The sequence below is a fragment of the Triturus cristatus genome, chromosome 7 (assembly GCF_964204655.1).
Source record: "Triturus cristatus chromosome 7, aTriCri1.1, whole genome shotgun sequence".
Classification (NCBI taxonomy): Eukaryota; Metazoa; Chordata; class Amphibia; order Caudata; family Salamandridae; genus Triturus; species Triturus cristatus.
The window spans coordinates 461,636,353-461,662,721 of record NC_140590.1 but is presented as its reverse complement, the minus strand read 5'-3'; the positions used below and the strand labels follow the sequence as shown (position 1 = coordinate 461,662,721).

Sequence of the window (26,369 nt, the reverse complement as noted above, 5' to 3'; positions counted from 1 at the left end):
CCCAATTTGAGCTCTTAACAGCTTTTAGAGGTCAATCGAATACTACGTTAACCATACTCAAGAGCAGTACTGCCCATGGTGTCCTAACCTTTGACCCTTCCAAAAAACCGCACATCATGGCTATGTGTCTAAAACAATGAGAAAAGTAAACTTCACAGGCGTATCTTTTCATAACGTTCATCTATTTAGAAGCATGTTCAGCTGAGCAATATCAGTTTGCCTGTATATACAAGGAACCTTAGACACCACAACTCTGGATATTAGGTGAAGGTATCAATAATGGTTGAATATATATTTATAATCCACCACTTATCGAAGTTCAAGGAATTTTTGGGCAACATCATCTAATGTATCAATAAGATCAAAACATAGTACGAACACTATCCAATACTAAACAAAATAAAAACCAGAAATGAAGACATTGTATTTGTCATCAGTTAGATTAAAAAACCTTTCAATGATTGATTTTATCTGCCATAATGAGATCTGGAACGTAGCAGAAAATATGAAGTCACTTGTTAGGATCTTAAATGCCATTGGTGATTTTGAACCAAAATGGTATTTTTGCACTGATGATTCTTATGCGCTGATATTAGAATGTAGCTGTTTTTGTATTTTAAAATAATGGGTTAATTCAGTTTTTCAGCCTTTCTGTTTAAGGATTTTTAGAAATTTGTTATCAGCTGTTGTTCTTCTGACTACTAGGTGAATTGCTTCTTACTACTAGTTATCACCCACAAGTGGAGTAATTAAGAAACTCGTGTGTAGGTTTGTACAGCTGAAAATCCTCCAATTTCTGGAATATATAAATAAAGAGTACAAGCCACTGGCTGAAATTCCTCCACAAAAGTGTTATTATGATGAAGTGCGTTCAGTCTGCATTCTACTCAGTATTTATAGTTCCTTCATAAACTGGAGAATTGTAAGTTCCCTCTAATCTCTAAATTAGATCTTAGATGCCAGTCCTCGCCAGTCAGAAGGCGGGACAGAAACAACTAGCACTTGCTTGGATGCAGTTTGGGTGTGAGGCTGGTCCATGACACCCACACCCATACTAAAATAAGATCTCATTTAGAGACAGAAGTATGTCCTATGCCCGTTAAAGAGAAATTATGGGCAGCATTGCAAAGTGATGAGAGCAGTTTCTTTAGGTACCTTGTGGTCCACCGGATCCTAGTTCTTTGTGTTACTTATCATGGAAGTATGGTGAGTTGGAGTGGTGCCAAAAATGGCTTAACACTGGTCTTTCCAAGACAGCTCCATTATCCAGAGCCAGAGAGGTGATCACTTAGGTAGGGTTGAATAACGAGGCTGATGGTATATCTGTAGATAGGAGTGTGGTCAGAGGGTAACTGTGTCAGAGATCGACGTCATAAAGCATTAATGAATTATGAGGCCAATTATGATGGCGGAAGGCCCGCCACCGCCAGCAGTGCGGTGGCGGGCCCTCCGCCATCGGACGCCGATTTACACCCCGCCAAATCAGGATGGTAGGGAGAATCAGCCCGCGACCATGGCAGGCGCAAAGACCGCCCGCCACTCTTCCGCCACAGGCAATCGGCGGATGGTCCACATTGGGTAAAATGGTGGCAGTGCTTAGCAGGCACAGTCCGCCAAATTACAATGCGGGCTTCAGCCAGCCTTTCCCGCCATGGAAAGGCTGGTGTATATTGGTTTCGGGAGTCCGTTGCGGGCCCCCCTTGTGTTGGAGGGAGGTAGTTGTGCACTGGGGGGGTACCCATGGTACCCCCCTACATTTCCATGCACAAGGTGGCAGGCACCGGGTGATGCCTGCCATGTTGTGCAGGGAAATGCACAACATGGCCATTTAGCAGTGCAGCGGGAGCTGCAGCCAGCAGCACCCGCCGCAATGTTAAATAGCTGGATGCGACCGCCATGGTGGCAGTCACATCGTAATATGGGGTGCGGGACAACCGCCTTACAGGTAGGCGGTCCCAATCCCCGCTACGATTGTGGGCGGACTCAAGTTCGTCTTTCATCGTAATCGTCCCCTAAGTTTCGAATTTCATCCCTTCGTTTCTCTAAGGAGTGAAGTAGGAGTAGTAATTCACAAGTTATGAGATCAGTACTCCTGCAATTTTACTAAGAGCCTCATCATATTAAGCGGACAAAAGGTACGGGAGTGCTGATACCACTCAATAGTTAATGCCATCAGGTGGGACAGTCTCCTCTTAAGGAGCTCTGCTCTCTATTTAAAACTGTAAAGTTGAGGCATTGGCAGTTTTAGGAACACAGGTAACATGAAGTGAGAGAAATGAAGAATGAGTTCATTCGTGGACGACTGCCATTCACATTTGGAAAGTAAAATTATCTTTGGGTTCAAAGAGACACCTGCAGAACTTGTGAACACCTTGTCTTGCTTTTAATCAAAACCATGGGGATTGAAGGACTGCATATAGGAGAGTATTTGACTGTGGGATGTAAAAAGTGTCTATCCTCAGGCCATGAGGCTTGTGTTCCTGGTGTGATACCAACCAAGTTAGCCTAACAATTGCCTCAGTAACCAATAGGACTCACCATGCGGTTAATCATCTTATGTAAATAGAGCGAGACACCTTTTAGAAATAAAATGATGCAGGGGAAAGAATGCCTGAAAACGTGCTACTTATTCTATGTGCAGGTGCATGCCTCACTCAAGGAGGTAAACTGGACCCACAGGAAGCAGGTCGTCGTCCACGTCCCAAATTCTAATCTGAGTTTGCAGCCGGGCTAGGGGCTTACTATCTCATGGAGTGGAGTTCCATTATAATACTGGACTGGGATGGGGAAGAGGGCTGTGGCGGTAATAACATGCTGCTGCTTGCTGTGGTATAGCGCAAGAGTCCATACTGGTATGAAGGGCTCAGGTAAGCAACATGTTTACCTGAACACATGAATGTGAGTGCTCACAACTTATCTTTGCTACCTACCTAGCAGTTTCCTGAAAGGGAGCCTAAATAATTCCGCTTACGCAGTGGGACCGGACAAAAAGGGAAAACGTTGACCCTTGTGCTGCCTTGCCATCTCGTGATTCGTTTTATTGGTCCTTCTTACATTATCATTTACAGCATTGCTTGCAGATATCCGTACAACTTTAAAATTGTAAGAACCACTTTTTTAATTCGAAATAACGATGGATACGTATGGGAAGTTGTTAGACCATATTATGGGGTGTACAAGTTTTGTCAGTAACATTTCTAGTGATATGGCTGAGACTTTTTATATTGCAGCATTCCAAGCATAGCACCTAATTTAGTCTTAATTCAATTCCTTTTTTAATAATATCCAGAAGCCACTCTTTTGAGTATCTTAAAATGGTGAACTCGTCCTAAATACAGTTTTAACAGTTTACATCATCTGAGGAATTTATTCTGAAACTTCAAATACATTTTAGGATGGATCTCGGCACTATTAATTCTCTCTTTGTTCCGGCAGCATGCTCCTGGTGTGCCCAAAATTCTGGTTGGCAACCGCCTCCATCTAGCCTTTAAACGCCAGGTGTCTACAGAGCAAGCACAAGCCTATGCGGAGAGATTAGGCATGACTTTCTTTGAAGTAAGCCCGTTGTGCAATTTTAACATAACAGAGTCTTTCACGGAGCTTGCACGGATCGTGCTTATGAGGCATGGGATGGACCGACTCTGGAGGCCAAACAAAGGTAAGAAGATACTGTGTGAATGCGTGCATGTCTATGTGAACGTCACCTAGTTTAAAATGTACGTCATTCTACGTATTTGAGCATCACTTTTCAATCACCACACTTCGTATAGGAATGAAACAAAAACTTCCCAGGGAGCATTTTTGGCCCCCTTTCGAAACACAGCTTTCTGAAACATTCGGGTGCATATTTTCTAAAAAAAAAAAAAAAAAGATTTTGTGGTGAACTACAACTCATTTAACTCAAACCGTTGTTAAATAAAACAAAATACAGTGTTTTCCTCATATTACTTGTAGATCGTTTCTGAAAATGTTGCATACTGACCAATTATATGAAAAGCTTTTATGCCAGCTATAGTTTTTGTTGATGCTTTGTAAGAAACATTCTATCTAATCAGAGTTCCAAAATTCGAAGCTGCTTCACTTGTGCAAGGGACTTTGGTGCAGTAGAAGTAGGACATATGTGGCAAGTAACTCACAGAGCAAATTGACCGTTCAGACTTCTCACCAAATTCATTTGGCATAGAGCCGGTTCTAATCTGACTAGCATGACGGAAAATATAACATTGCATATCTTTTTTTTTTATACATTTTTATTGTTCTGACAAAAATGCAAAAGCAACGGAGAAACAGAACGATACATTCCAATAACAGTCAGTTGAGATGCAATACACAACCATCACATAATGCACAACAGTCAGTCAAGTTTTCGAATTTTAGAAGCCCAGTCCATGGTAGTCCCACAATTTGCCCCATATTCTGGTATATAGTATGGTGGCAGCCTCTGGCTCACCAGTCTCGGCGCCACTAAGGGAGAGTAGGTGGATCCATGGTCCACCACTTTCTGCTGGTGTCTCTCTTTGTGACCAAGGTAGGCACACCCACCATGATCTATTCTCCCCAGGGGCCCCCGTAACTCTCCATGATGCCCAGCAACGCAATGTGGGGCATCAGCTCAATCGCTCAGGCGAGGACCCCAAAGAGGGTGAGGTCAATCCTGCTCCAATACCTATCTATCAGGGCATTGCCAGACCAAATGGAAAAAAACAGTCTGTTGGCCAGAGCGAAAGCAAGTGGGATATGTAATCTTGCCCACTTGCCACTCAGCGTGGAGTGAGATATGTCACTTGTTGGTAGTTGACTTGGGAAGGGTTTGCAGGCTCTCGGGGGACTGACTGAGCATCTCTCCAGTTAGGGTCTTATAAAGGTCCTAACCCATCCTCCCATATATATCTGAGGATAGCAAGTTAGTCAGGTGCATTGAAAATGAGCGTGCAGTAGAGTTGGGAGATTCTGTCTTTGTTAATGTCTCCCAAGAAGAGTTTGGCTTCAATGTGGTTGTATTTATGGATATCGGTCAAGGGGATGTCATGGAAGGAGAGGGCATGTCTGAGCTGCAAGTATTTGTGAAATTGAATTTGGTGCAGATGAAAGAAGGTCTGCAGGTCTTGAAAGGTACATAAGTGAATTCTATGCCAGACATCACCTAGAGTTGTAATGCTGATCCTGTCCCACCTAGAAAAAAAAAGTTGGGCATGCAGAGTGCCGGAGGTAGCGTCCGTGCCATAAGGGGACATGTTGGGTGAGGGTCTTGTCCCATCCAATAAGGCAAAGTGCCTTGCGCCAGTGCAGGAAGATCAACCTGGTTACCTCTAGGAGGTCCCGGGGACTGGGTTGCCAAAAGGAGAGCAATTACCTTGTCCAGAGTCAGTAACGAGAGCTCCGCTCGGTATGTCGGGTCATTCCATTGCCCGCGCAGCCATTCGTTAATGACTAGAAGGTATGCAGCGTGAAAGTAAAGTTGTAGGTCTGCCAATGCTATGCCCATCATAGACTTGTCCATGCTGATATGGGGGTGTTGACCACCCCACAGAAAAGAGCTGATCTCGGATGGAAGGGCTGGAACCATGTAGTGGGAATCATCAAAGAGAAATTTTGCTGTAACCTATCATCATTTTGAATCGCCCAACTCTATAGAGAGTGCTGAGCGACAGGGATGCCCAACTTTGGAGGTCTTTTGTGGTCTTGTTAAGGAGAGGAGTAAGGTTGAGGCTCCATAGCAGATCTGGGCCTGAGCCATTTGAACACCCAGGTAAGAAAAACCTAGTCGGCGCAGGGGGATCGACACCTGCCAGGCCATGTCGTCATGGTCGCCTTGGAGGGGGACCAATAGAGATTCAGCTTTGTTCACCCAAAGACCAGAGGCTTCTCTGTAAAGATAGAGGAGTCGGAGGCACTAACTGCTAGGGGTGGGCTAGGAATAAGAGGATGTTGTGTGCGTATAATGCAATACATTCCTCATCGCCATTGCTCCACTTCCAGTCCTGGGTGTTGAAACAGAGCACTATAGCCATCCTTGACAGGTACCGCAGCAAATCGAGGAGAGAGGCAGACAACACTGTTGAGCTCTCGTGCAGAGGGTTGTGAGTATAGGACCTGTACGTATCTGCAAAATCATGGAGCCAGCGTGTGAAGAAAGTCCCACTCAACGGAGTCGAAGGCCTTTTCAAAGATAATTAAAAGAAGGGCACAAGGCGTTCGTATGTCCTGGAGGCGGGCTATCTCCACCTGTACACCCCCCGATACAATGGCACGTGCTACGGACGGGCATAAAGCCACGTTGATCTGGGTTAATTAACTCAGGCAAATCCCGTTGGAGCCTGTTAGCTAGGAGCTTCACAAAAACTTTAATTATTTTGTTGATCAAAGAGATGGGACAATATGCAGAGCAATGCGGTTCAGGAGGGCAGTTCTTGGTAATAACGGCTATGGTCGCCATGTCCAGCTCCTCTGTCAAGGGCCCTTTTGCGTACGCCTCCTGATAGAGAGTAAGAAGGTCAATATAGTTTGGAACTTCTGATAGGATTCCGTCCAGGTCTGGGGTCCTTTCCATATTGATCCCTAGGATTGCCTCTATTTCTTCCACAGTAATGAGTGCATCAAATGCCACTCGGGATCCCGAAGGCAGAAATGGGAGGAGGATGTTTTCAAATATGGGTTAGTATTGTTCGTGAGAGGGACATGGGTGGTGCACGTAAAGGTCGCTGTACGTAAAGGTCGCTGTAGTATTCAGCAAAGGCGGAGGTAATTTCGGTAGAGTAGGTAGCCATACATCTGGAAGAATTCAGAATCTGAAGGACGATCCTAGAGGAGAGGTCATTAGTCGCCAGCCAGTCTAATAGCTTTCCAGATTTATCTCCCTATTCGTACACACTTTGAGTCGCGGAATGCCAGCATTGGCTTTCCTGCTCCATGGTGAGCTGGTGTACGGAGTCGCAAGAAAGTTTTAGCTGCTGGCAGTGGATGTCCGTCTCACCACCGAGGATTTTCTGTTCTATCTGTAGGATTTGGGTTTCGAGTTCGGAGATAGGGTGCGCTTTAACCTTTTCCTGCCTCCTGAAGTAACCCTTCGCAGTCCCTCTTATTTGTGGCCTTGCTGGCTGCCCAAAGAACACCGGGGGAGAACACCAAGCTGGAGTTCACATCTAAGTTGAACTTTAATTCAGCAGTGAGAAAGTCTGTGCAGCAGTCCTGTGCCAGACATTGAGGCATCACATCGTCTGCTAGTTCAAATTTGGGTGCCCGTATCGAACATCATGGGGGAGGGGTCCGAAATACCTCTCTGAAGGATTGCCATCGAGTTGACTGTAGGAGTAAGAGGTCAATGCGGGACTTTGATTTGTGAGCGGCGGATGTGTGAGTGTACTCCCAGGTCTGGGGGAGCCAGGTCCTCCAGACTTCACAGTGGCCCAATATGTCCATCCAGGACCAGAGGAGCCAGGTTTGTGATTGACAGTATGTCATGGGTGGCACAGAGGCGTTGAGATCCGGGTCAGGAAAGTCATTGAGGTCCCTTTTGAATATGGTAGTGCTGTGGGGAAAGTTTATAATGGTGGATTCTAGGGTTTCGAAAGTGGGGGCCAGCGACTGGGGCGGTACGTACATACATAAGAGGTTACACTGTTGACCCTCTATCAGACCCTTCACTCTGACAAATCTACTATGTGGGTCTGATTTAGCGGCTGTCACAGTCGGGGAGGAAGTTCTTGTGAAGGAGGATGATGGACCCCCTTGTAAAGCCAGAGTCTTAGCCAAAGTCGCAAAGGAAGGGACAACTGGATCCTAGCAAATGGTTTTCTTGTAGCATAAGTATTGCTGGGCAGAAAGGTTTAGCTTTGCGAAGGACAGCGGTCAGTCAATAGTCTTTATTTCGGTCAATTGTCATAAAAGAGATATGCATTTATAAAATATTTAACATACAAAATCATCTGTCTATGTGCGGGGACATACTAGCTAGTATAACCAGGCGCTTTATAAATCTCTTTATTATTATTTATTATTATGTACATAATACAAACCATAAAAATGGCCTCAAGCCTTCAATTCAATCAATAAAAATAGGCAAATAAAATAGATAAAACATTAACCGGCATTGAGTGTACACAAAGGTACCGCAACAAATTAAAAAAAATACAATAATTATCAAAAGAGCTAAAAACTAAGTCCATCTACTCAATACATGGTATCAGTGTTCTCAGCAATTATTTGGTTGATGATGATTAGTTATTAGAATCATTAACTTTGACAATATACCCGCATATGGAGTTCCCTTAGTGGACAAACAGCGCTGCTGTCCTATCTGTCGGCCGTTATTAGGACATTTATCCTCCTCATTCCCCACATAACAAATAAGAACCTGGAGACTGCAAAAACAATGTGCCTGCTAGTCTCAGACTGTAAGATCCTACAGGCCTCTGCACAGTGTGGGGTGCCCATGTTCCTGCAAATGGGATTATCAATTTGGCTCTGGGCCTTCTACACTCTGGACAGAAGAACAGGGCATGCACCACTGTTTCTTTGCTAAGGGCACAAGATGGGCAATCCGTCTCGGCCGATCTATAAGCACTTGCCCATTTTGAAGCAATGGATCGAATAGGTAATGACCCATGCCTGAACTGGACACATAGCTTTTTGGCCAGATTTGGTTTGATTTCATCTAACAACTCCTCAGTCCTATAAAAATCTTTAATCCATAAAAAGGATTTCGTCATAGTACCCAGGGCCAGGCTCAACATGAGAATACCAGTTTTAAAGTTCCAAAATCGCCTTTTCAGCTCCAATTTGCTAATTAATAGACCCCACCCCCTTTCTAGATTTTCCCAGAGTTGGACTAACCTGAGGCTTAGCAATTTATCTCTGACATCTTTGATCCAGGGGAGATTGCAGGCTCCGGGGAGTTTGAGTATCTCTTCTAGACTCGGTCGATAGTGGAGCAGTTCAAGAGTGGCTCATAATTGTCTCAGGTACATTTTTGTTCTGACAGCAGTTCTTTCTTGGATTGGCCTGTGCCCCAAATCTAGCCTTATCGGGACTAGTGGAGTGCTGACCAGAAGGCTCAGCACTTGCCTAAGGAACCTATTCTCAACTGTTTCTAGGGGTTTGATGTCCTTATGACCCCTGAGCTCGGCGCCCTGAGGGCCGCACCTAGTGCTTGGTGGGTGTATTTTTGAACAGTTGGTGTAACTGGTTTGAAAAAGGAGCTCCAGTGTACTTTCAGCACCCTCCAACATGTTGCTCGAGTTTGAGCCTAAGTTTCAAAATGTGTGGCACCCAATCAGGCTTCTCGTTCAGGGTAATGGTTAGGTACTCAAACAAATGGACCTGCTTTAGTGGGGACCCACTCAAGGTGGGTTTGGTAAGTGTTGTATGGCACGGATTAAACACCATATACTTAGTTTTGCTGATGTTTATTTCCAGTCCCCTCTTTGTGCAGAAGCTACGAAATTCATCCAGAATTCTCTGTATAGGTGTAGTGTGTCGTCCGCAAACATTAGCGCCAGGACCCTCATGTTAGCTAATCTAGGGGTGTCATTATTACAGAAATTCAGGCGGGCAACCAGGTTGTTGATAAAGAGTGTAAAAAGAGTGGGAAGAAGAACTCCACCTTGCCTAAATACCGTGTAAATTCTGCCCTTCTCAAGGACGATAGTTTTCCCGTAAATCAGCTGCAGTGTAAACACTTGGTCAATTGTTGATGTGAAATTGCGTAATCCTGCTTGCATGGAGTTTAGCATGTCGTTTGCCTCTAACCACTCTTTTAGTCTTAGTAAGATAATTCTACTAAAGAGTTTCTGTGCTTTGTCAATTAGGCTGATGGGCCTAAAGTTCACTGGCACCACGGGGAACCCCTTTTTATATATGGGGATTATTTCTGACCCCGCCCAAGAATGGGGGCGATTGGTATCCTACTCATGATGGCATTAAATACCACTGAAAGGTAAGGAACCCATACATCTACATCAGCTAAACACAGGTCACCTGGAATTTTGTCACGACCAGGGGCTTTGTGCAGGACAGTCTTCTTAATGGCCTGGACCACTTCATTGCAAGTAATGATCGGATACTCAAGCGTAGCTTGGAGATCCTTCCATAGCTGGTAATTGAGGCCTTCTTACCGGAACAGACACTGTCACCCGGTATTGGAGCGTAGAGATAAGAGACATGTGTGATCCAGTCAACAGCGGTGATGTGACTTTTGATGGTGACAGGCCCCTGAGTGTTCCCAGTGGTTACTATATTCCAGAATGCTGCTTGATCTTTATCCCTAGAGGCTGCAAGAAGAGCCTCCCACCTTACTTGGTCCCAATCCCTCTTGCCGTTATGAACAGCCTTCTTGAAATCTGCCCTCATGGCTTGAATTACGTTCCTGCCCTATGTTTAGGTCTCGCCTGACCCAGCACATGCGCTGATCTGGCGAGACTTATTGAGAGGGCTCCAAAAAGTGCTACCAGGCCAGCCTAGAGCTACAGTGCATGGGCGCGCGCGCCGCGCTTGGCCGCGATTACTTTCACTTTTGCGGCCGCATTGATGTTTGATCGCGACAGCGATCACTTTCGCGGCCGCACGGCCGCTTGGCATAGCCAATAGGTCTCGCTTTTGGGACCTTATAAGTATTTAGTTATGCAACTGTTGCATGGCTAAACACTTATAAGGTCCCAAAGGCGAGACCTATTGGCTATGCCAATGCTTGTTTTATTTTGGTTCCTTCTGTCTCCCTCACGCCTAGCTACTGTAGACAAATGCATTTTTAAATCTTCAAAGAGTTGGGTATGTACTTTTCCAAACCTTACTAGAGAAGTTTCTGGGCCCAGGCTGTAATTAATGTTACACAAGTCTCGCAGGCTCTTTGTCACTAGCTTATGAATGGATTTTACTGAGTCCTGTGACTGCGCCATTGCACGCCAGGTTATCAAAGGGACTTGCTATTGTGGCTATAAGCTTGGTGCGGGTAAGGTCCAGGTCTAGGGCAAGTGCGTTGTGGTCGCTATCATACTTTGAGATGGCTGTTATGTCAGTAACAAAAGGCCATAATCTAACGTCAACTAACATATAGTCAATCAGGCTGGTGCTGGGCGCTCTGTTGTAGGTGTGCCTCCCTTCCATATCTGATGGGGTTCTCCCATTGCAGGCACTGATGCTGTGATTCAGAGACATGGCGCTGAGTTGGAGTGCTAGTGGCGAACATTACTTTATAGGGCTTATTGCTAGGTTTGGGATCTTCCAAACTCTATCCTCCTCTGGCATTAGCTCTTTACTGGGTAAATCCAGCGTCTCAAACTGGCAGTTAAAATCACCACCAACTATTTTTAAATGACCTACCGGAAGACCTGCCATATGGGATGTGAGTTTACTGACTGATGGAGATTTCTGTTTGTTACTCATGAATCTAGAATAGATGTTTTAAATGCATAAAGCTTGATCTTTAGAAAATTAGTGTGACACATATTATGTCGTCCTCCTTTTCAACTTTGCAGCGTAAATAGGTTCCCACCCATGTCAGCAGCCCCCCGGACGGTCTGCCCCTGGTCATAGCTTCTGTACTATACGTTATAAAACCAGCTCAATTTACCTTTGTGGTTGACCAGGTTTCTTGAAGGAGACAGATGTCAAACTGTTTGACAAACTGACCCCAGTCTATATTGTCTAGTTTAGTGCTTAAGTCTGCAATGTTCCATGATAAGACCCTTAGGGTGGACATAGTACCTACCGGTCCTGGGCCCTTGTTATCGCCTATTTGTACCACCATTGCTCTAGGGTCAACAAATTTAGAAACCAGGAAGGGGGCCTTGTTGCTGTAGTCACCCGGTCTATTTATTGCACTGGATATGGTTGATTACCACACTACCCTCCTCCGTGCCTAAATTAGTATCTACAGTTGCCACTTGGTGAAGGGGTGTGCAAACAGGCATGGGGACTGCTGGGGGGGCAGGCCGAAGGTGTGAGGAGCTTGTTTCTATTGCATGGCAGGAGAGGATCTGACCGGCTCTGGTCCTCCGTTTTTAAATACCCACCTTTGGGGCACCCATCAATGTTGTGCATTATGCGTTTAAGACTCTTTGGGAGCTCACTACTAGCTAGTCAGTCTACCTGGTCAAGAGCATTGTACCAGTTAAACACAGGAATGCAGTAAGGCCCCGGAGGCCTGGGTAGGCCAGTGGTGGGTGTACCTGGGTGTGTAATGTGTATGCTGTAGTTGGGGTGGGGGGGCGGAGGAGATGGAATGTGTGGGCAACCCAACCTAGACAAGTCGATGGCTTATAAAAGTACCCCAGAGGGAGAAGATCAATGCTAGTGTACCCCTCTTGCATACATGCCGCATCAAATAATAGTTTATGAACCAAAGTAGGGTCTTTAAAATTAATAATGACACAGCCTCCCGTGCGATCTTTCCAACTCCTCCCAATCCACTGGACTCTTTGAGCAAAAAGTATATTGAGGGCGAGTGAGACCGGGAAGATCCTATTCTTCGTGCGCCAGTTCAGACACCTATTGGCCAGGTTGTCATAAGTTTCTATCCGCACACCGCCCAATCACGGTACTCTTGTAATAATTGCTACATAGTTGCACCTTTCAGGGGGTAGGTCAATAATAGGGAGGTTCCCTGGCTCTCTCTGGGGAGCCACATTCCCATTGCACCCAGTGGAGCCCCCTGTTGGCAATTCTGCATTGTGCGTTGGCCCATCTCTGCGGACTCCCCAGTTTTCAATACGCTATTGCTGCTAGGTGCCCTTGGGACATTGGTAGTTACGCTCGCATTGGGTTTCTTTGCCATATCATGCCTTGATTCTGCAGCTGGCTGGGGTTGCACATGGTCCGCATTCTTGGTAGGCTGAGGTGGCGGCGAAGCTTTGGTGATATCTTTGAGTGTTCATTCGATCTCTGTCAAGTAAGCCAGAAGCAGTGTAAGTTCCTTTCTTATGATCCCTTCAAACCTTCCAGCTAGTTCCTCCACTAAGTTGACCACCCAGTCGGGTTTAGGATTACGGCCTGTGTCGTCCTCTATGCAGTCAAGGTTTATAGGTGCTATGGAGATGGACTTGGGGATTAGCAGGGGTGCCATTCTTCGCTTGCTTCTTCCGGACAGTCCTTTTCGTTCTTGCTGGAGCTCCTCCTGCGGACCCCCAAAAAGCGAGTTGCCATTACCTCTTCCTCTGTCTCCAGGGCTGCCCCAGTTGGGATTGTTAGGAAAGCCTCGCTTAAACCAGGCACCGATTGTGCTAGCTCTCTGGGGCCCATAGAGAGCCTCCTCTCGATCAGCTACATTTCTGTGGCTCCAACCTCAATTGTTCTCTAGAGCATCAAGTCTGTTGAAGTTGATTTGTGAGGAGGGAGTGTTGATAACACCCCCCAGTCCCCTTGCTCTTTCTCATGAGGGCCTCGCTTGGGTGGAACCTCAGTAACTGACAAGACAGGACAAAGCAGGATGTCAATGGAGAACTCCTCCACATGGCTCCCTCCACGCAATAGTTCAGCCTCCTGGCACCACAGCAACCCGCATTGCAATTAGGTGGATTAAGGAAATCAAAGTGTGCATGTAACCGGTATGGGGGTGACAGTCAAAGAGAGAATAAAGAGGGGTCCAACAATTCACTTGTAGCAGTGTAGCAATGTAGCAGTATTATGAAGTAGCATACACAATCAACCAGTCTGCCCACTTACCTCCTCGCCTGTTCTGGCTTGAGCCTCCACCCACACACAAGTTGAAGGGCAGAAAAGAGTGCTAACCATAAGGACTGTAGAGGCAGCTGTAAGGTGTGGGGCAGATAGATTCTCCAGGGTGTTAAAACGCCAGGTCAGGACAGGATCAATGTCCAGAACAAGGACAGGAGAAGGCCAGCACTAGGGCAACACAGAGTTTGGGGCCATAACCATGCATGGGACCACAATTGAGCCGGAAAGGTCCCCAACACGACCCTGTTCGCTCCTCCAGCCCGCCTGCCGTACAGTCATTACCTCACTGTCTCCATAAGCGAGCCGGGCGCAGTGATGGCGAGTGAAGGCAGGACAGCAGGGCGCAACACAACCAAGACAATGTCCATAGTGGTGGCAGCTACAGAGCTCCCCAGCAGCGTTTACCCGCCCGTTCAGCTACTTCAGGTTTCAAGAGTCTGGTCAGGCGTTGGATTTTCAACTCGCATGTAGGGGCGCAAGAACGGCTGTCAAAAACCTGCAGCCTGGAGCCTAATTGCAGACCGCACTCCACCTCTCCCTGGCGTGAGGCGCATGACGTGTGTGAGTGGGCACGAGCACGGCGTCAGGGGAGGAGAATCTTCATTTAATACTGTGTAGCAGTCCGTTCATGTTCCAGGACATGAGTGTAAAAGTGTCATGGTGGATGCGTAAAGTAAGTGTCCGGGTACAGACTCCATATAGCCTCTGTTGGAAACTTTGTAGGGGGGCAGCAGCTCGCATTAGGGGTCTCAAAAGAATGACTGATCCGTGTGTGAAGGAGCTGGCTCTCTGGCGTATTGGCGTAATGAAAAAAAACAGCAACTTTAGTAACAGAACATAGAAACCCCCATACCTCCTTCCTCACCCATAACGCTTCCTCCAAAGAAGCATCCGTTACCCCAAAATTCCCAACAAAATAATTCACCAATGCGTTACAGGCATTACAGATGGACGTCCTCCAAAAAAAAAGTGGGGTGGGTATGGTATTAAAAATGGCAACAAGAGATTAGTGGCAAATCAATTTAATTAAACCCATTCCGTCTGATGGCGGCTAGGCCGAGGGTGTGTGTTCCGAGCACAGTCCCCAACCCTCTCATCCTAGGGGGTCCATTTCGAGCGGGTCATCGAACAGGTGCATCTCTGGATTGGAGGTTAGTAGTCCCTGACCACACCATATGTAAAACCTTTTCCACTTACAGAAGTAAGAGTGTCTTGTCGAAGGCCTCCTGGCTTCCTTCAGTATGGACATACACTCCTGGGGAAGGTTCAGATGGCCATACTGGAGGACTTCAGGAGCCATGCTGTTAAGCTCAGCGAGGGAAGGCTGGGATGGTAAATCTTCCCCTGCATCTTGGACAACAAGTCCGGCCTGCACGGCAGTCGTTTGTGGGGGCGAATCGACATGTGCAGGAGATCCGTGTACCACCACTGCCTCGGCCAGTCCGGTGCTATGAGGATCATCTTGGCAGATTAATTCTGCAGCTTGGTCACCACCTTGGGGATTAGTGGGAGAGGCGGAAAAGCGTACACAAATGTCATTGACCAATCGATCAAAAGGGCATTCCCTATCGATCCTGGCCGATGGTACGTTGAGGCGAAGCCTCGGCATTTTATGTTGTACTCGTCCGCGAAGAGGTCTATTTGCGGACGTCCCCATTCTTTGAAGACGTCTTCTAACACCTCGTCGTTGAGTACCCAATCCTCTGGTTCTTGGAAGTGACGACTGAGTAAGTCCGCTTGTACATTGAGTTCCCCTGGCAGGTGCACCGCCTTTATCGAGATGTTTCTTGCTAGGATCCAGTACCACAAGGACTGAGCTTCCAGCGATAGCGTCCTGGATAGAGTACCCCCCTGCTTGTTCAGGTAGTACATTGTGGTGGTATTGTCCGTCTGTACTAGAATGGTACTCGTCTTGATCGCAGGCAGGAACGCTTTGAGGGCTAGGTGGACTGCCCTGAGCTCCAGCATGTTGATGTGGTACAACTGCTCGCTGCTGGACCACTGCCCCTGAGTTTGTAGAGATCCGAAATGCGCACCCCAGCCTTGAAGGGATGCTTCGGTGATTAAGGTCTGAGTTGGGGGTTCTTGATGGAAGGGAATCCCCACCTGTAGATTTAGTGGCTTCAACCACCACTTGACTGAGTGCCTGGCCGCTGAGGAAAGGCAAACTTATTCTTCCCACGGGGAGTTCCTTTGATCCCATTTGTCCTCGAGATCTTGCTGGAGAGGACGCATCCTTAACCTGGCGTTGGGTACTAGGAAAATGCAGGATGCCATGGCCCCTAGCAGAGATGAGATTTGTCTTGCCGTCGACCGATTGTTGGATAGAATCTGTCTGCCTTTGAGGATAATGGAGGACTGTCTCTCCTCCGAAAGAAACACTTTTCCTACCACGGAGTCTATAGTTGCACCCAGGTAGTGGATCCTTTGTGTTGGCGAGAAATTGGACTTTTGGCATTCACTCTGAGACCCAGCTTACGACATAAGTTCAGGCAAAGCGACAGCTGCGATCGGACCCTCTGAGGCGATGGACCCTTTATCAGCCAGTCGTCTAGATAGGGATAGACGAAGACTCCTGCGCGCCTCAGTGCAGCTGCTACTACTGCCATGCATTTGGTGAATACTCGAGGAGCTGACTTCAGGCCAAATGGTAGAACCTTGAACTGATAGTGAGAGTTCCCCACCACAAACCTGAGAAATTTTCGATGATTCCGTAGGATGGGAATATGGAAGTATGCGTCCTGAAGGTCCAGCGAACACATCCAATCGCCCAACCGGAGAAGAGGATATATTTGGTGGAGCGCCAGCATGCGAAATTTTTCCCTTCTGATGTGTTTGTTCAGTATCCGTAAGTCCAAAATGGGTCTGAACTCTACTTTCACACTCCTTTTTTGAATCAGAAAGTATCTGGAGTAAACTCCCTTTCCTCTTTGTTTTTTGGGTACTTTTTCTATTGCAGATTTGAGTAGAAGAGTCGCCACCTCTTCTCTTAGCTGTTTTAGATGCTGAGATGAATGAACAGGAGGAATCGATGGAGGATGGCTTCGGAAACGAAGCGAGTATCCATGACGCAGTATATTTAGAACCCACTTGTCGTTTGTGATGGATTGCCACTCTGGAAGATGATGAGCAACACTTCCTCCCACCGGAGCGGTGGACAGCATCGGAGGAAGCGGTCCCTCATTGCTTCCCTGGAGCCTTGTTTCCTGCGTTCGATTGTCTGTTGTTACCACGTCCCCTGGATGGTCTGCGGGACTGGTATTGCTGTTTCTTTTGACCTTGCTGGTCCTGGTTCTTCTGCCACTGAGGGGTTTGAACCCTCTGTTAGAAGTTGACAGAGCCAGTGTTTAAAGCTTCGAGGGCATGGGCGTGTTGAAAGCGGGCTCATGGCTGCACTGCCCATTAGAGCATGCTGTGAAGCAATTATAAATAAACCATATACAAGCAACATTCTCAGGCGATTTTCATGCACAGCTGTAAGTTCTGCAAGTGATTTGGGGGAATTCGCAAACTATTTTATCTTTGTCTTATGCTTCGGCAATACAGTAAGAACGGAAACGGGAGAGCGGTAGGCAGGGCACAAGTCCTAAACAAGCATTGAAAATGCAACAGGTCTCGCCTTTGATTAAGTTAAAGCCATTTGCTTTGCTAATGGTATTGTATAGCAAAGCAAATAGCTTTAACTTAATGAAATGCAAGACCTATTGCATTAAGCATTTAGGGGGGCTACAATGCTCCCCGATCAGGCAAAGACGTTTAGATTTTTTTTCGGTGTGGGGGAGGTCCCATTTTGGAGACACACTCGTGCAAGCCCTGTTTCAGCCGCATCTTCGGTTTCCTGAAAGCGCAGGAGTCTTGGAAAACAAATTGAACCCCCCCCCCTCCATCGGGGGGGGGGGGGTCTGGCAAAAAGTATGGATTCTGCGCCGACCATCAGGAGTGTGTGGAGGGGGTGGCAGGGTGGCTGGAAGGCACAGGCCTTCGACCTTGGCTGGAAGCCCCGCATGGGGCTGGACTCTGCTGAATGTCCTAAAATCCCATTTTGTCCCTCCTTTGGACTCGAGCGGGGGTGGGGGGGGGGTGGCTCCATTTCAAGTGGCTTAACCCCTTCCATGCCCATGACGGAACGGTTCCGTCATGTGCATCGGTTGCGCTGTGCTCATGACGGAACCGTTCCGTCATGGGCCCGCCCGCGCTCGAACCCTTCAGCACCGCGGGGGAATTCCCGCAGCGCTGAAGGGGTTAATGGGTGAGTAGTCGTGCTTTATAAGTCCTTGATTGATTGATTTAGGTGGGTAATTATTACCTAGATGGCGCCTGGTATCCATTGAAATGTGTTTTGGTGTACCGTAATGACTACGGGACCCTGGGGTAGTGCCAAACAGGCCCACTGAAAATGCAGGAGAAACTCTTACGGAGTTTCTCATTGAGAAGTACATGGCAACCTATTTGTGATGGTGATGACTTCACGGTCTTGTTTTACTTCTGATGGGTTTAGGTTAACCTTTAACTCAGCTGTACCATAAACATATAACCAGGGCCGGTCTTTGCTTAAATAGCGCTCTGGGCGAAAACAAACTTGGTACCCCAGGCAAAACCAAATTTGGCACCCCTCCTAATCCACCCTCGCTTAGTTCCCTACCCCCACCTGCACACTACTGCCTTTTCTAAGTGCAGCATATAATAGCCATCACTAAAACACAACCTAATAGCGCTGTTTTGTGTATTGGAAAGGCATTCTGCATCATCAAAACAATCATATGACGTTTACGAAATCAAAAGGAGAGTACTGCCGATTCCGCTTATTCCAAGTACAAGAAGTCGTAAATCATGGAAACTCTTTTGGAGTGGAGGCAACCGACTAAAAACGATCTCAATCAGACTCAAACAGCTTTTATGAGGTTCCAAAGAGTTGCAAATAATTAGCTGTTGCCAGATGAGTGACTCGATCACCCCAGCCAAGATCACCTGACAAAAAAGGCTCCTCCATTAAGTCTCCACCCTGGTTCGGGAAGTCTCATCTTGAGGAAGGAAGTATTGAGAAGCAGTTTTGTACCTTCTTACAACTCAGCTTTATGTATATGCCTAAACCCCATACCAATGCCACGGTGACATGGCTGGAGCACCCCTCTGCCACTTACTCAGCACCTGCCAAATACGTCTCACCACAAAGGTACATCGTCTTGAGTGATGTATAACCGTCACACTTTTCAAAATAATTGTGCTAAAGTACAACACAAATCCGTGGTAATGTGACTGGGGCACCTGTCATGCCTCGTGCATGACGCTCTTCTTTTCCCACATACGTCACACTATAAGTATACACTCTGCCAACCATTCATATGAGGCAGTGATGCCACCGTTCAAGGGGTTTGGGACAGGCTTCAAACCCTGTGCGTCAGATGGGGAGAGAGATGCGGGTGTGTGTCAAACAGTACTAGTGCACCTGTCTTGACAGACATGCTTCCGTACATCAGCTAGGCTAGAGAGAGGCACATACCAGATAGTGAGCAGACTTGTCAAGAAGAAATAGAAAAGTGCACGTGTAAGGTAGCCAGATAAGTGCTCTCTATCAGGAAAGGGCAGCTAGGGCAGGCAAACAGAATAGGAGAAAAAAGAGTGCGAGAAAGAGATTGGGGAAATTAGCGGGACACCGTAAGAGATAGAGGAAGATTGAAAGAGAGAAAGAATGAGGTAGAGTGAGGGATGTGCAGCAGTGTGTGTCAAGCAGAGCGAAGTACAGCTGTGTACCAGGCGAAGATAGAAACCCATCTAAACCATTGTGTCGTGTACAAGAATGGTGGTCATTGTGCAAAAACAATAGTCTAAGAGAATCCCCCTAAATTATGTTAATATAAAGTACCGCGATGGGCATACTGTGGGGGTTACTACGAATAGCCAGCTTGAGCGTAGGCCGTCAATACGCTAGTCAAAGCAGAGAGGACTCCTGGGGACCGTGAAGGAATAGTTGCTTCATCGTTCTGAAGAAAGACTCTTAGCCACTCCCCTCCACTTCCAGGAGCCAGACAGCTGTGTGTGGTCCGTGTTTATATACACAGGTGCCCCGGGCTGAACAGACAAAGGAACTCTAGTGGAAATAAAGATGTCTTCCCATTTCTGTCTGCGTAAATCCGCTGACAGACAATGCCCCAGCTGTGCCCGCGAGACCCGGGTGGTAGTGCAGCAGCTTCCCGGGGACACTGCAGTCTGTGAGGATCTGATGGAGGCTGGGTGTGTGAGCGAAAGGGGGGTTGGAGGCAGCAATAATGCGGCAAATGATCACTTCAGAGCGACGGAAAATCCTTTCAGTATCTTCTGAGGCCCACGTGCTCTTTGGGTGGGAAGTTTCCCTCACTTCAGAGCAGCTTGCTGGGAGCCTTCACTTTCCACCCCCAGCCTGCTCTCAAGACTTTGAGAGTTAGATATCGAGTCTCACAGTGGCGTAGCCAACAAATGAATGGTCTGGCTCAGCTCTTAGATAGAGCCCGTGCACGAGCCGCGTCCTGAAAACATATGCTATGTAATTGTAAATTATACAACAAACATAGCGCAAACCATGTGAAAGTATCTTAAACATTCAACAAGTATATTTCTTTAACATGTCGAAGCTTTGACAGTAATACGTCACGTTATAGCACTGCTTTGAGAAGTGCTCATTAAAAGGGATAATGAAGACAAGCGCTCGCCAGACACGCAGGCATCTGCTGTTTGTTTTTGCATCTCGCTTTCAAAAGTGAAAGCGAGATGCCAAAATAAACATGCGGTGCCCTGTCTGTGTTTTTTGTCAAGCCCAATCAGAGAGCCGGACTGGCGCGTGCAAGGCAGCGTGACGCGCTTCTGATAAGAAACTTCGTCATGCCAGCCATAATGCAGGCGAGCCAGTCCGGGAGGGCCTGCCTAAAAAGCGAAAAGGAGGCACCCTGGAAACCTTATTCCCTATGGCTGTGCACCGTTTAACATAAACAGTGATGCAAGCCAATGGGAATAAGGGGCGGGGCTTCAAGCCCTATTCAGAAAAGTACTCAGAAACCATAAATCTCGCCAAGCGAGATGTGCATGTGCACAGCAACGCTAGGCGAGACCTAAAAAAGAAGTGGGGGGACTCTGACGTCACGACAGGAAGTAACGTCACGAAAGGTGGCTTGCATCATCAGACTCATTGCCTCCCCTCGCTCACCCCTTCGATGCGATTGCATCAGAGAAGCCAGCGCGTGAGCAGCGTTCTGAATGAGCTCCGATCTCGCCCCAGAGAGGCCAAAGAGTGAATGTGTGGCTCCATTTGCTCCAGTTATCGAGCTCCCGGTAAAATAAGTGGGGGGACGCCATCCACCCGCATGGTACCCCGACTCGAGCCCTGGCTGCATGGTGTTTCCGTCATCCTACGTTAGTCCTTCAGACCTTCCCTCCACGTGCCCACCCTGGTTATTTTCAATGCAGCACTCCTCATCAATGATAAGTAGAAGACACACCACGCTGTGTTACTTTATTTATCGTGTTGACCAGGATATCAGTGGGCTACAGAAAGAATGTGAAATAGAACATGTTTAAACCGAAAGCATTCCTGTGCCATTTTGTAATTTCATGGCCGTGAATATATGTGAAATTCGGACAATTGTCTCATTGGTCATGCTCGCAGCCAGCATGACTAATGAGACAATTGGTTGCAGAGGTCTCAAGTCAGTCGGAGATTGCTGAACCCCCAACCATGAAAAAATGAGTGTTTACCTCTGGTGTCCCAGGCTGCCCACAGTACTATCAAACCCAAAATACATTTACTAAGTTATCATCTTTAGCACTTGGCTCGCTCGGGGTAGCGAGGCTGAGCAGTCCAAGGCTTACTGAAGGTGATGAGGGTTAGACACTAAGAACACAGTACAACCCAACAATACAGCTTAATAACTGAATGTCCAGTCAGTGCTAAACTTTATAACTGGGGTAAGTGCTTCAATACACATAAAACGAAATACTGCAACTAAAAAATAATAAACAAGAAACACCATAACTCTCAATCTTCTTCTTAGCCGCAGTTTGGTACCAAAATGCTGTCACAGCACTCAGGTGCCAAGCACAATAATTCCTGTTACTTTTGGAGTCTATTGCCAGTCATCAGGTTAACTTTGCCAACATGGAACTTAAGCATTTAGTTCAGTGATGACAGCGGCATGAGCATACTCACATTCTTGTAAAAGGTTTGAGAGCGGCAATGGTGTACTTTGCTATTCTTCAAAGGGAGATGTATCTTCTCTGTACTCTGCACTAAGTTCAGGTGCTGGTGTAGTAATGTTTATGAGGTTTTAATATATTTGTCACAAACCCTCTCCGGTTCAAAAAGATGTCCACAACCCACTCAGTGACCAGAAGAGCCCGGCCAAACCTGGCAAACTGCAGTTGTCACTATAAGAGGTGCTGTGGGAATGCCCATTGCCACAGCACGGTTCACAGCAGTTCTTTAGCTATGCAGAAATCATGACTCACCTCTTGAAAAGATTGCAGACCATATAGAATTCAGCTGCCAGACTCGTCCTAGACCTCCCTAGACGAACCCACATCACACCCCCCAACCCCCCAGCTCAGAAAGCTTCACTGACTGCCATTCAGAAAAGATGTCAATTTAAGACTCTGTTCCACACTTACAAAGCCCTGCACAACCAAGGACCAGCACACATCAACCACTGCTTGAACTTCTACCAACCCTCCAGACACCTGCGCTTCACCTCCCTCTTCTTCGCTCACATGCCCGCATCTGCCGAAGCAACAGTGTAGGTCGTTCCTTCTCCTATCTCGATGCCAAGACCTGGAACAATCCCCCCTTCACCTATGAACATCATCCTCTCTTCTGGGTTTCAGGAAAGGACTCAAGACTTGGCTGTTCAATTGAGCCCCCCTCCTCCTCTGGGTTCTTAGCACCTGGAGACCCTTACAGGTGATTAGCTGTGCCTTACAAATCCTATATGGTTGATTGACAGGTTATTTGGAGAAGGTTACAGATGGTTCACAGCCCAACCTCAAAATCCCCATGTTGGGGCACAGAATACTTTAGAACCCAATTACTTGGAAGCTGATCGTCGTGATTGAGATTTTGCGGTGCCAGATGTGCCATAGGTCTGTGGCACAGCAAAGAAAGCTGGAAAAAACAGACGATTAGTTAAAATATGAGTGTTGTCATAACTGTTTGATGTATTGTGTTACTATCATGGGTATTAGACTAAGGGCACCTCCTCATCAAGCCAGGAATCGTGTAGAAGTGGAGAGCACTCACCCAGAGGCACCGCAACCGTGACACAGGACGAAAGCAGGACAACCCCACCCACCAGAGCACTGTAACTCTTTACTGAAGGTGACCGGAAAATGAAAGCAAAAGAGTTTGATCCCGGTTCAGCAAAGGATGGCATCCTCTCTCAAAGCCCTCTGCTGCATGTGGAGCCAAAATGGACTCCAGTATATACTTAGTCAGACACACAAATCTCATTTTCTACCCTCACATACACAGTCACCTTCTATACATTTCTCGGACACATGGAAGCACAACTCTCCAGTTACGGGAGCTGGCAGGACCTTTAATAACCTTTAATACAAGGAGAAACAATTTGACTTCTCTCCCTTGAATGGTTCAGAGGAAAAGGTTGTCCTTTCACTATAGATAGCACTGCATCCAGGGCGGCTGCTGCAAAGCCTGGATAGAAAGGCAGTAGACACTCTCTGAAAATGGGGTGCTCTTTGGGTGGCCCGTGGCCCATTGATCTTTTACCACAGTTCTTGGGTTTCAGTACAAGAAACAGGAAGCACCCTCAGTAAACATGCCTGGTGGTTATGCTCACTAGGGGAATACAAGAGAAGATGAAAACAAACCTACAAATAAAAGTCGCTGCCAATGGCAGCATGGCTCTTCTGAGCCATGCAGAGGACCTCCCATCTTAACCAGCAGGGTAACCGTAGAGAAATCATTACACAAATTCGATGTAAATTCAGATGCTCTTTTTTGCAATAATTTGCAACAGGAATATTCAGTGAGGTGGTGATATTGTTGAACTAAAGTTTCTGGCAAACGTCTCTCACCAGCATTTATGAATAAATAGCATTCAACAAAGAGCAAACACAGTCACTCTGAAATATTTCTGGCATGGATATATGTTTTGGCTGGTAAATATAAATACATTAAAATGACACCTGCATTTTTAGGTCCTACTGCACACAGCTTTACATTGTTTGGATCACTCCATGTTATCAATTCTTCCAAAAAGTTTCATGTGTTTTTTATAGTTGGGCAAAAAGGATGCGACATTTCGAGGATGGTTACATTTCCCATTTGTGTTCCCATTAGGTTTTAGTAATTTGGCTTCAGGTAGTCATTTTGATAGACAGCAGATGTACGTGACAGACATGCAGCTTATAATTGAGACCCAGTGTGTGTTCTTTGATGTACGTACTTTGCTGTTACACGGTGATTTATGTTTTTGTTGTTTAGGAAGTACTTACTGTTTCTCTGACATTGCCTGTTTTAAAGACACACTGCTAGTGGCTGATCACCCTTGAAAGTTCATTTATTTCACCTTGCCGTAATGACCTGCTGGTTAAACCACTTTTTTTGTTTGTTCACAAAGTAAAGATGTATGTGCACAAAGTCTTTTGTAAAGATTAAACAAATATGCTTGATCTTTGTCAAAAGTATCTACTGTGCAATATTGTGCTATATATGCATTTACGTTTCACAACTTACAAAGCAACTTCATCGTCTGACTCTTTTTCAGAACTTGCTTTTTTCAGAGTACAGCATAACTCTGCTAATGAGGTCTTATTACTCAATCCAAATCAAGATGTGCAGGGTGAAGGTAAAAAGCCTGAGAAGTCCACCGTAGTGTGTTTAAAGGACAGTAACATGGTCTGACCATATGCTAATGTTCTTTTTAACTGGAAAGTGGTCAGACCTCGCCGGCAAGACAAGAGTGCAGACACTATGACCTTTTGGTCATGGACTAAGGTGGATAGTGTGGAATGGGTGAACTTTCTTGACAATACCCACCCCTGCCTGACCAATGAGGTCGATTTCAATGTTAGGGCAGTCAAATCCTGGTTAGCAGGCGCAGCGGATGAGCTGTCCCCTTTATAAGTGCGCAAGAAGTGACAGGGTAGGCTCCCAGCACATTGGTGATCTGACTCCTTGGCAGCAGAACGCAAATTTTGTAAAAAGCTTAAACGCGCTTGGCGGGCGAGTTATTCTCCTAACAGCAGAGACAAGTATAAAGCCACCCTTAGAGTTTACCACGCCTCTCTTAAACAGGCTCAAAGTGCGTTCTTTGCGGACAAAATGAAGGTGTCTGAGCACAATCCCCGGTCAATTTGTAAGATCGTGAAAACCTTTCTCTCAGTCGTCCTGTCACAGGGCAGCTGGTCCATCTCAAGAGTTGTGCAATGGTTTAGCAACTTTTTTCTAGACTAAAATCTCAGATATTCAGAGTTCATTGTCTGCTCTCCAGGAGAACCCCCTCCTGTTGGTGTCCCGACCCCAGGCAGCTTTTGCAGCAGGCTGACTCAGTTTAGGCTTATTGTAACAATTGAGAGAAGCCATCTTGAAATGGAAATCAGGCTCCCCTCCGGGTGCTTGCCCCCCTGTGATACTAGTCGCGGCGGTGGATGTCATCAAACCACTGATCAATTCTATTTTCAATCAGTCTTTTGATCTGGGGGTTCTGCCTGCCACTTGGAAATCGGTAAAAATGGTCCCTTTGCTTAAAAAGCTGGCTTTAGACCCTAACATCTTTGGTAATTTCAGGCCGATATTACTTCTTCCAGCCTTCAGTAAAATGCTAGAAAAACTAGCCAATGCGAGCTCTCGGAGTGTCTAGAGCAAGGCAAGCTGCTTCATCCCAGTCAATCCGGCTTTCACCCTGTCACAGTACGGAGTCTGCAGTACTGGAGATACCTGATCCTATTAAATGGTCACTGGATGAGGGAAAAATTTGATTCTGATCCTTCTTGATTTGTGCAATGGGGGTGCAATTCCAGTCGCTATCACGGAGGTCCTGCTGAAGATCTGTTTGTTGCTCTGCCGCTGCTGGGGTGCCCACGCTGTTTGTCCCCTCTGTCGGCGCCCAACGCTATCGCGCCCGTGACAGGGGGTGACTACAGCTCCCAGGCTGCCTAGCGGCCACTTCCGCTTGTCTTCGCGCCCGGAGGCGCTCAAAAGGCAGAGGCTCCCTCGGTGGAGCGGGGGTGCAATTCCAGTCGCTATCACGGAGGTCCTGCTGAAGATCTGTTTGTTGCTCTGCCGCTGCTGGGGTGCCCACGCTGTTTGTCCCCTCTGTCGGCGCCCAACGCTATCGCGCCCGTGACAGGGGGAGACTACAGCTCCCAGGCTGCCTAGCGGCCACTTCCGCTTGTCTTCGCGCCCGGAGGCGCTCAAAAGGCAGAGGCTCCCTCGGTGGAGCGGGGGTGCAATTCCAGTCGCTATCACGGTGGTCCTGCTGAAGATCTGTTTGTTGCTCTGCCGCTGCTGGGGTGCCCACGCTGTTTGTCCCCTCTGTCGGCGCCCAACGCTATCGCGCCCGTGACAGGGGGAGACTACAGCTCCCAGGCTGCCTAGCGGCCACTTCCGCTTGTCTTCGCGCCCGGAGGCGCTCAAAAGGCAGAGGCTCCCTCGGTGGAGCGGGGGTGCAATTCCAGTCGCTATCACGGAGGTCCTGCTGAAGATCTGTTTGTTGCTC

General features: G+C 47.1%; 1 protein-coding gene across 1 annotated transcript in view; it reads left to right on the top strand.

Annotated features, from left to right (window-relative positions):
• The window catches only part of RAB40B (RAB40B, member RAS oncogene family), a 291,119-nt gene that overhangs the window by 203,738 nt on the left and 61,012 nt on the right, over positions 1-26,369 (top strand). The window contains exon 6 of the mRNA XM_085616788.1: positions 3,436-3,658. Coding sequence (XP_085472914.1) covers positions 3,436-3,658 — 223 coding nt within the window. The remainder of the gene's footprint in view (positions 1-3,435; positions 3,659-26,369) is intronic.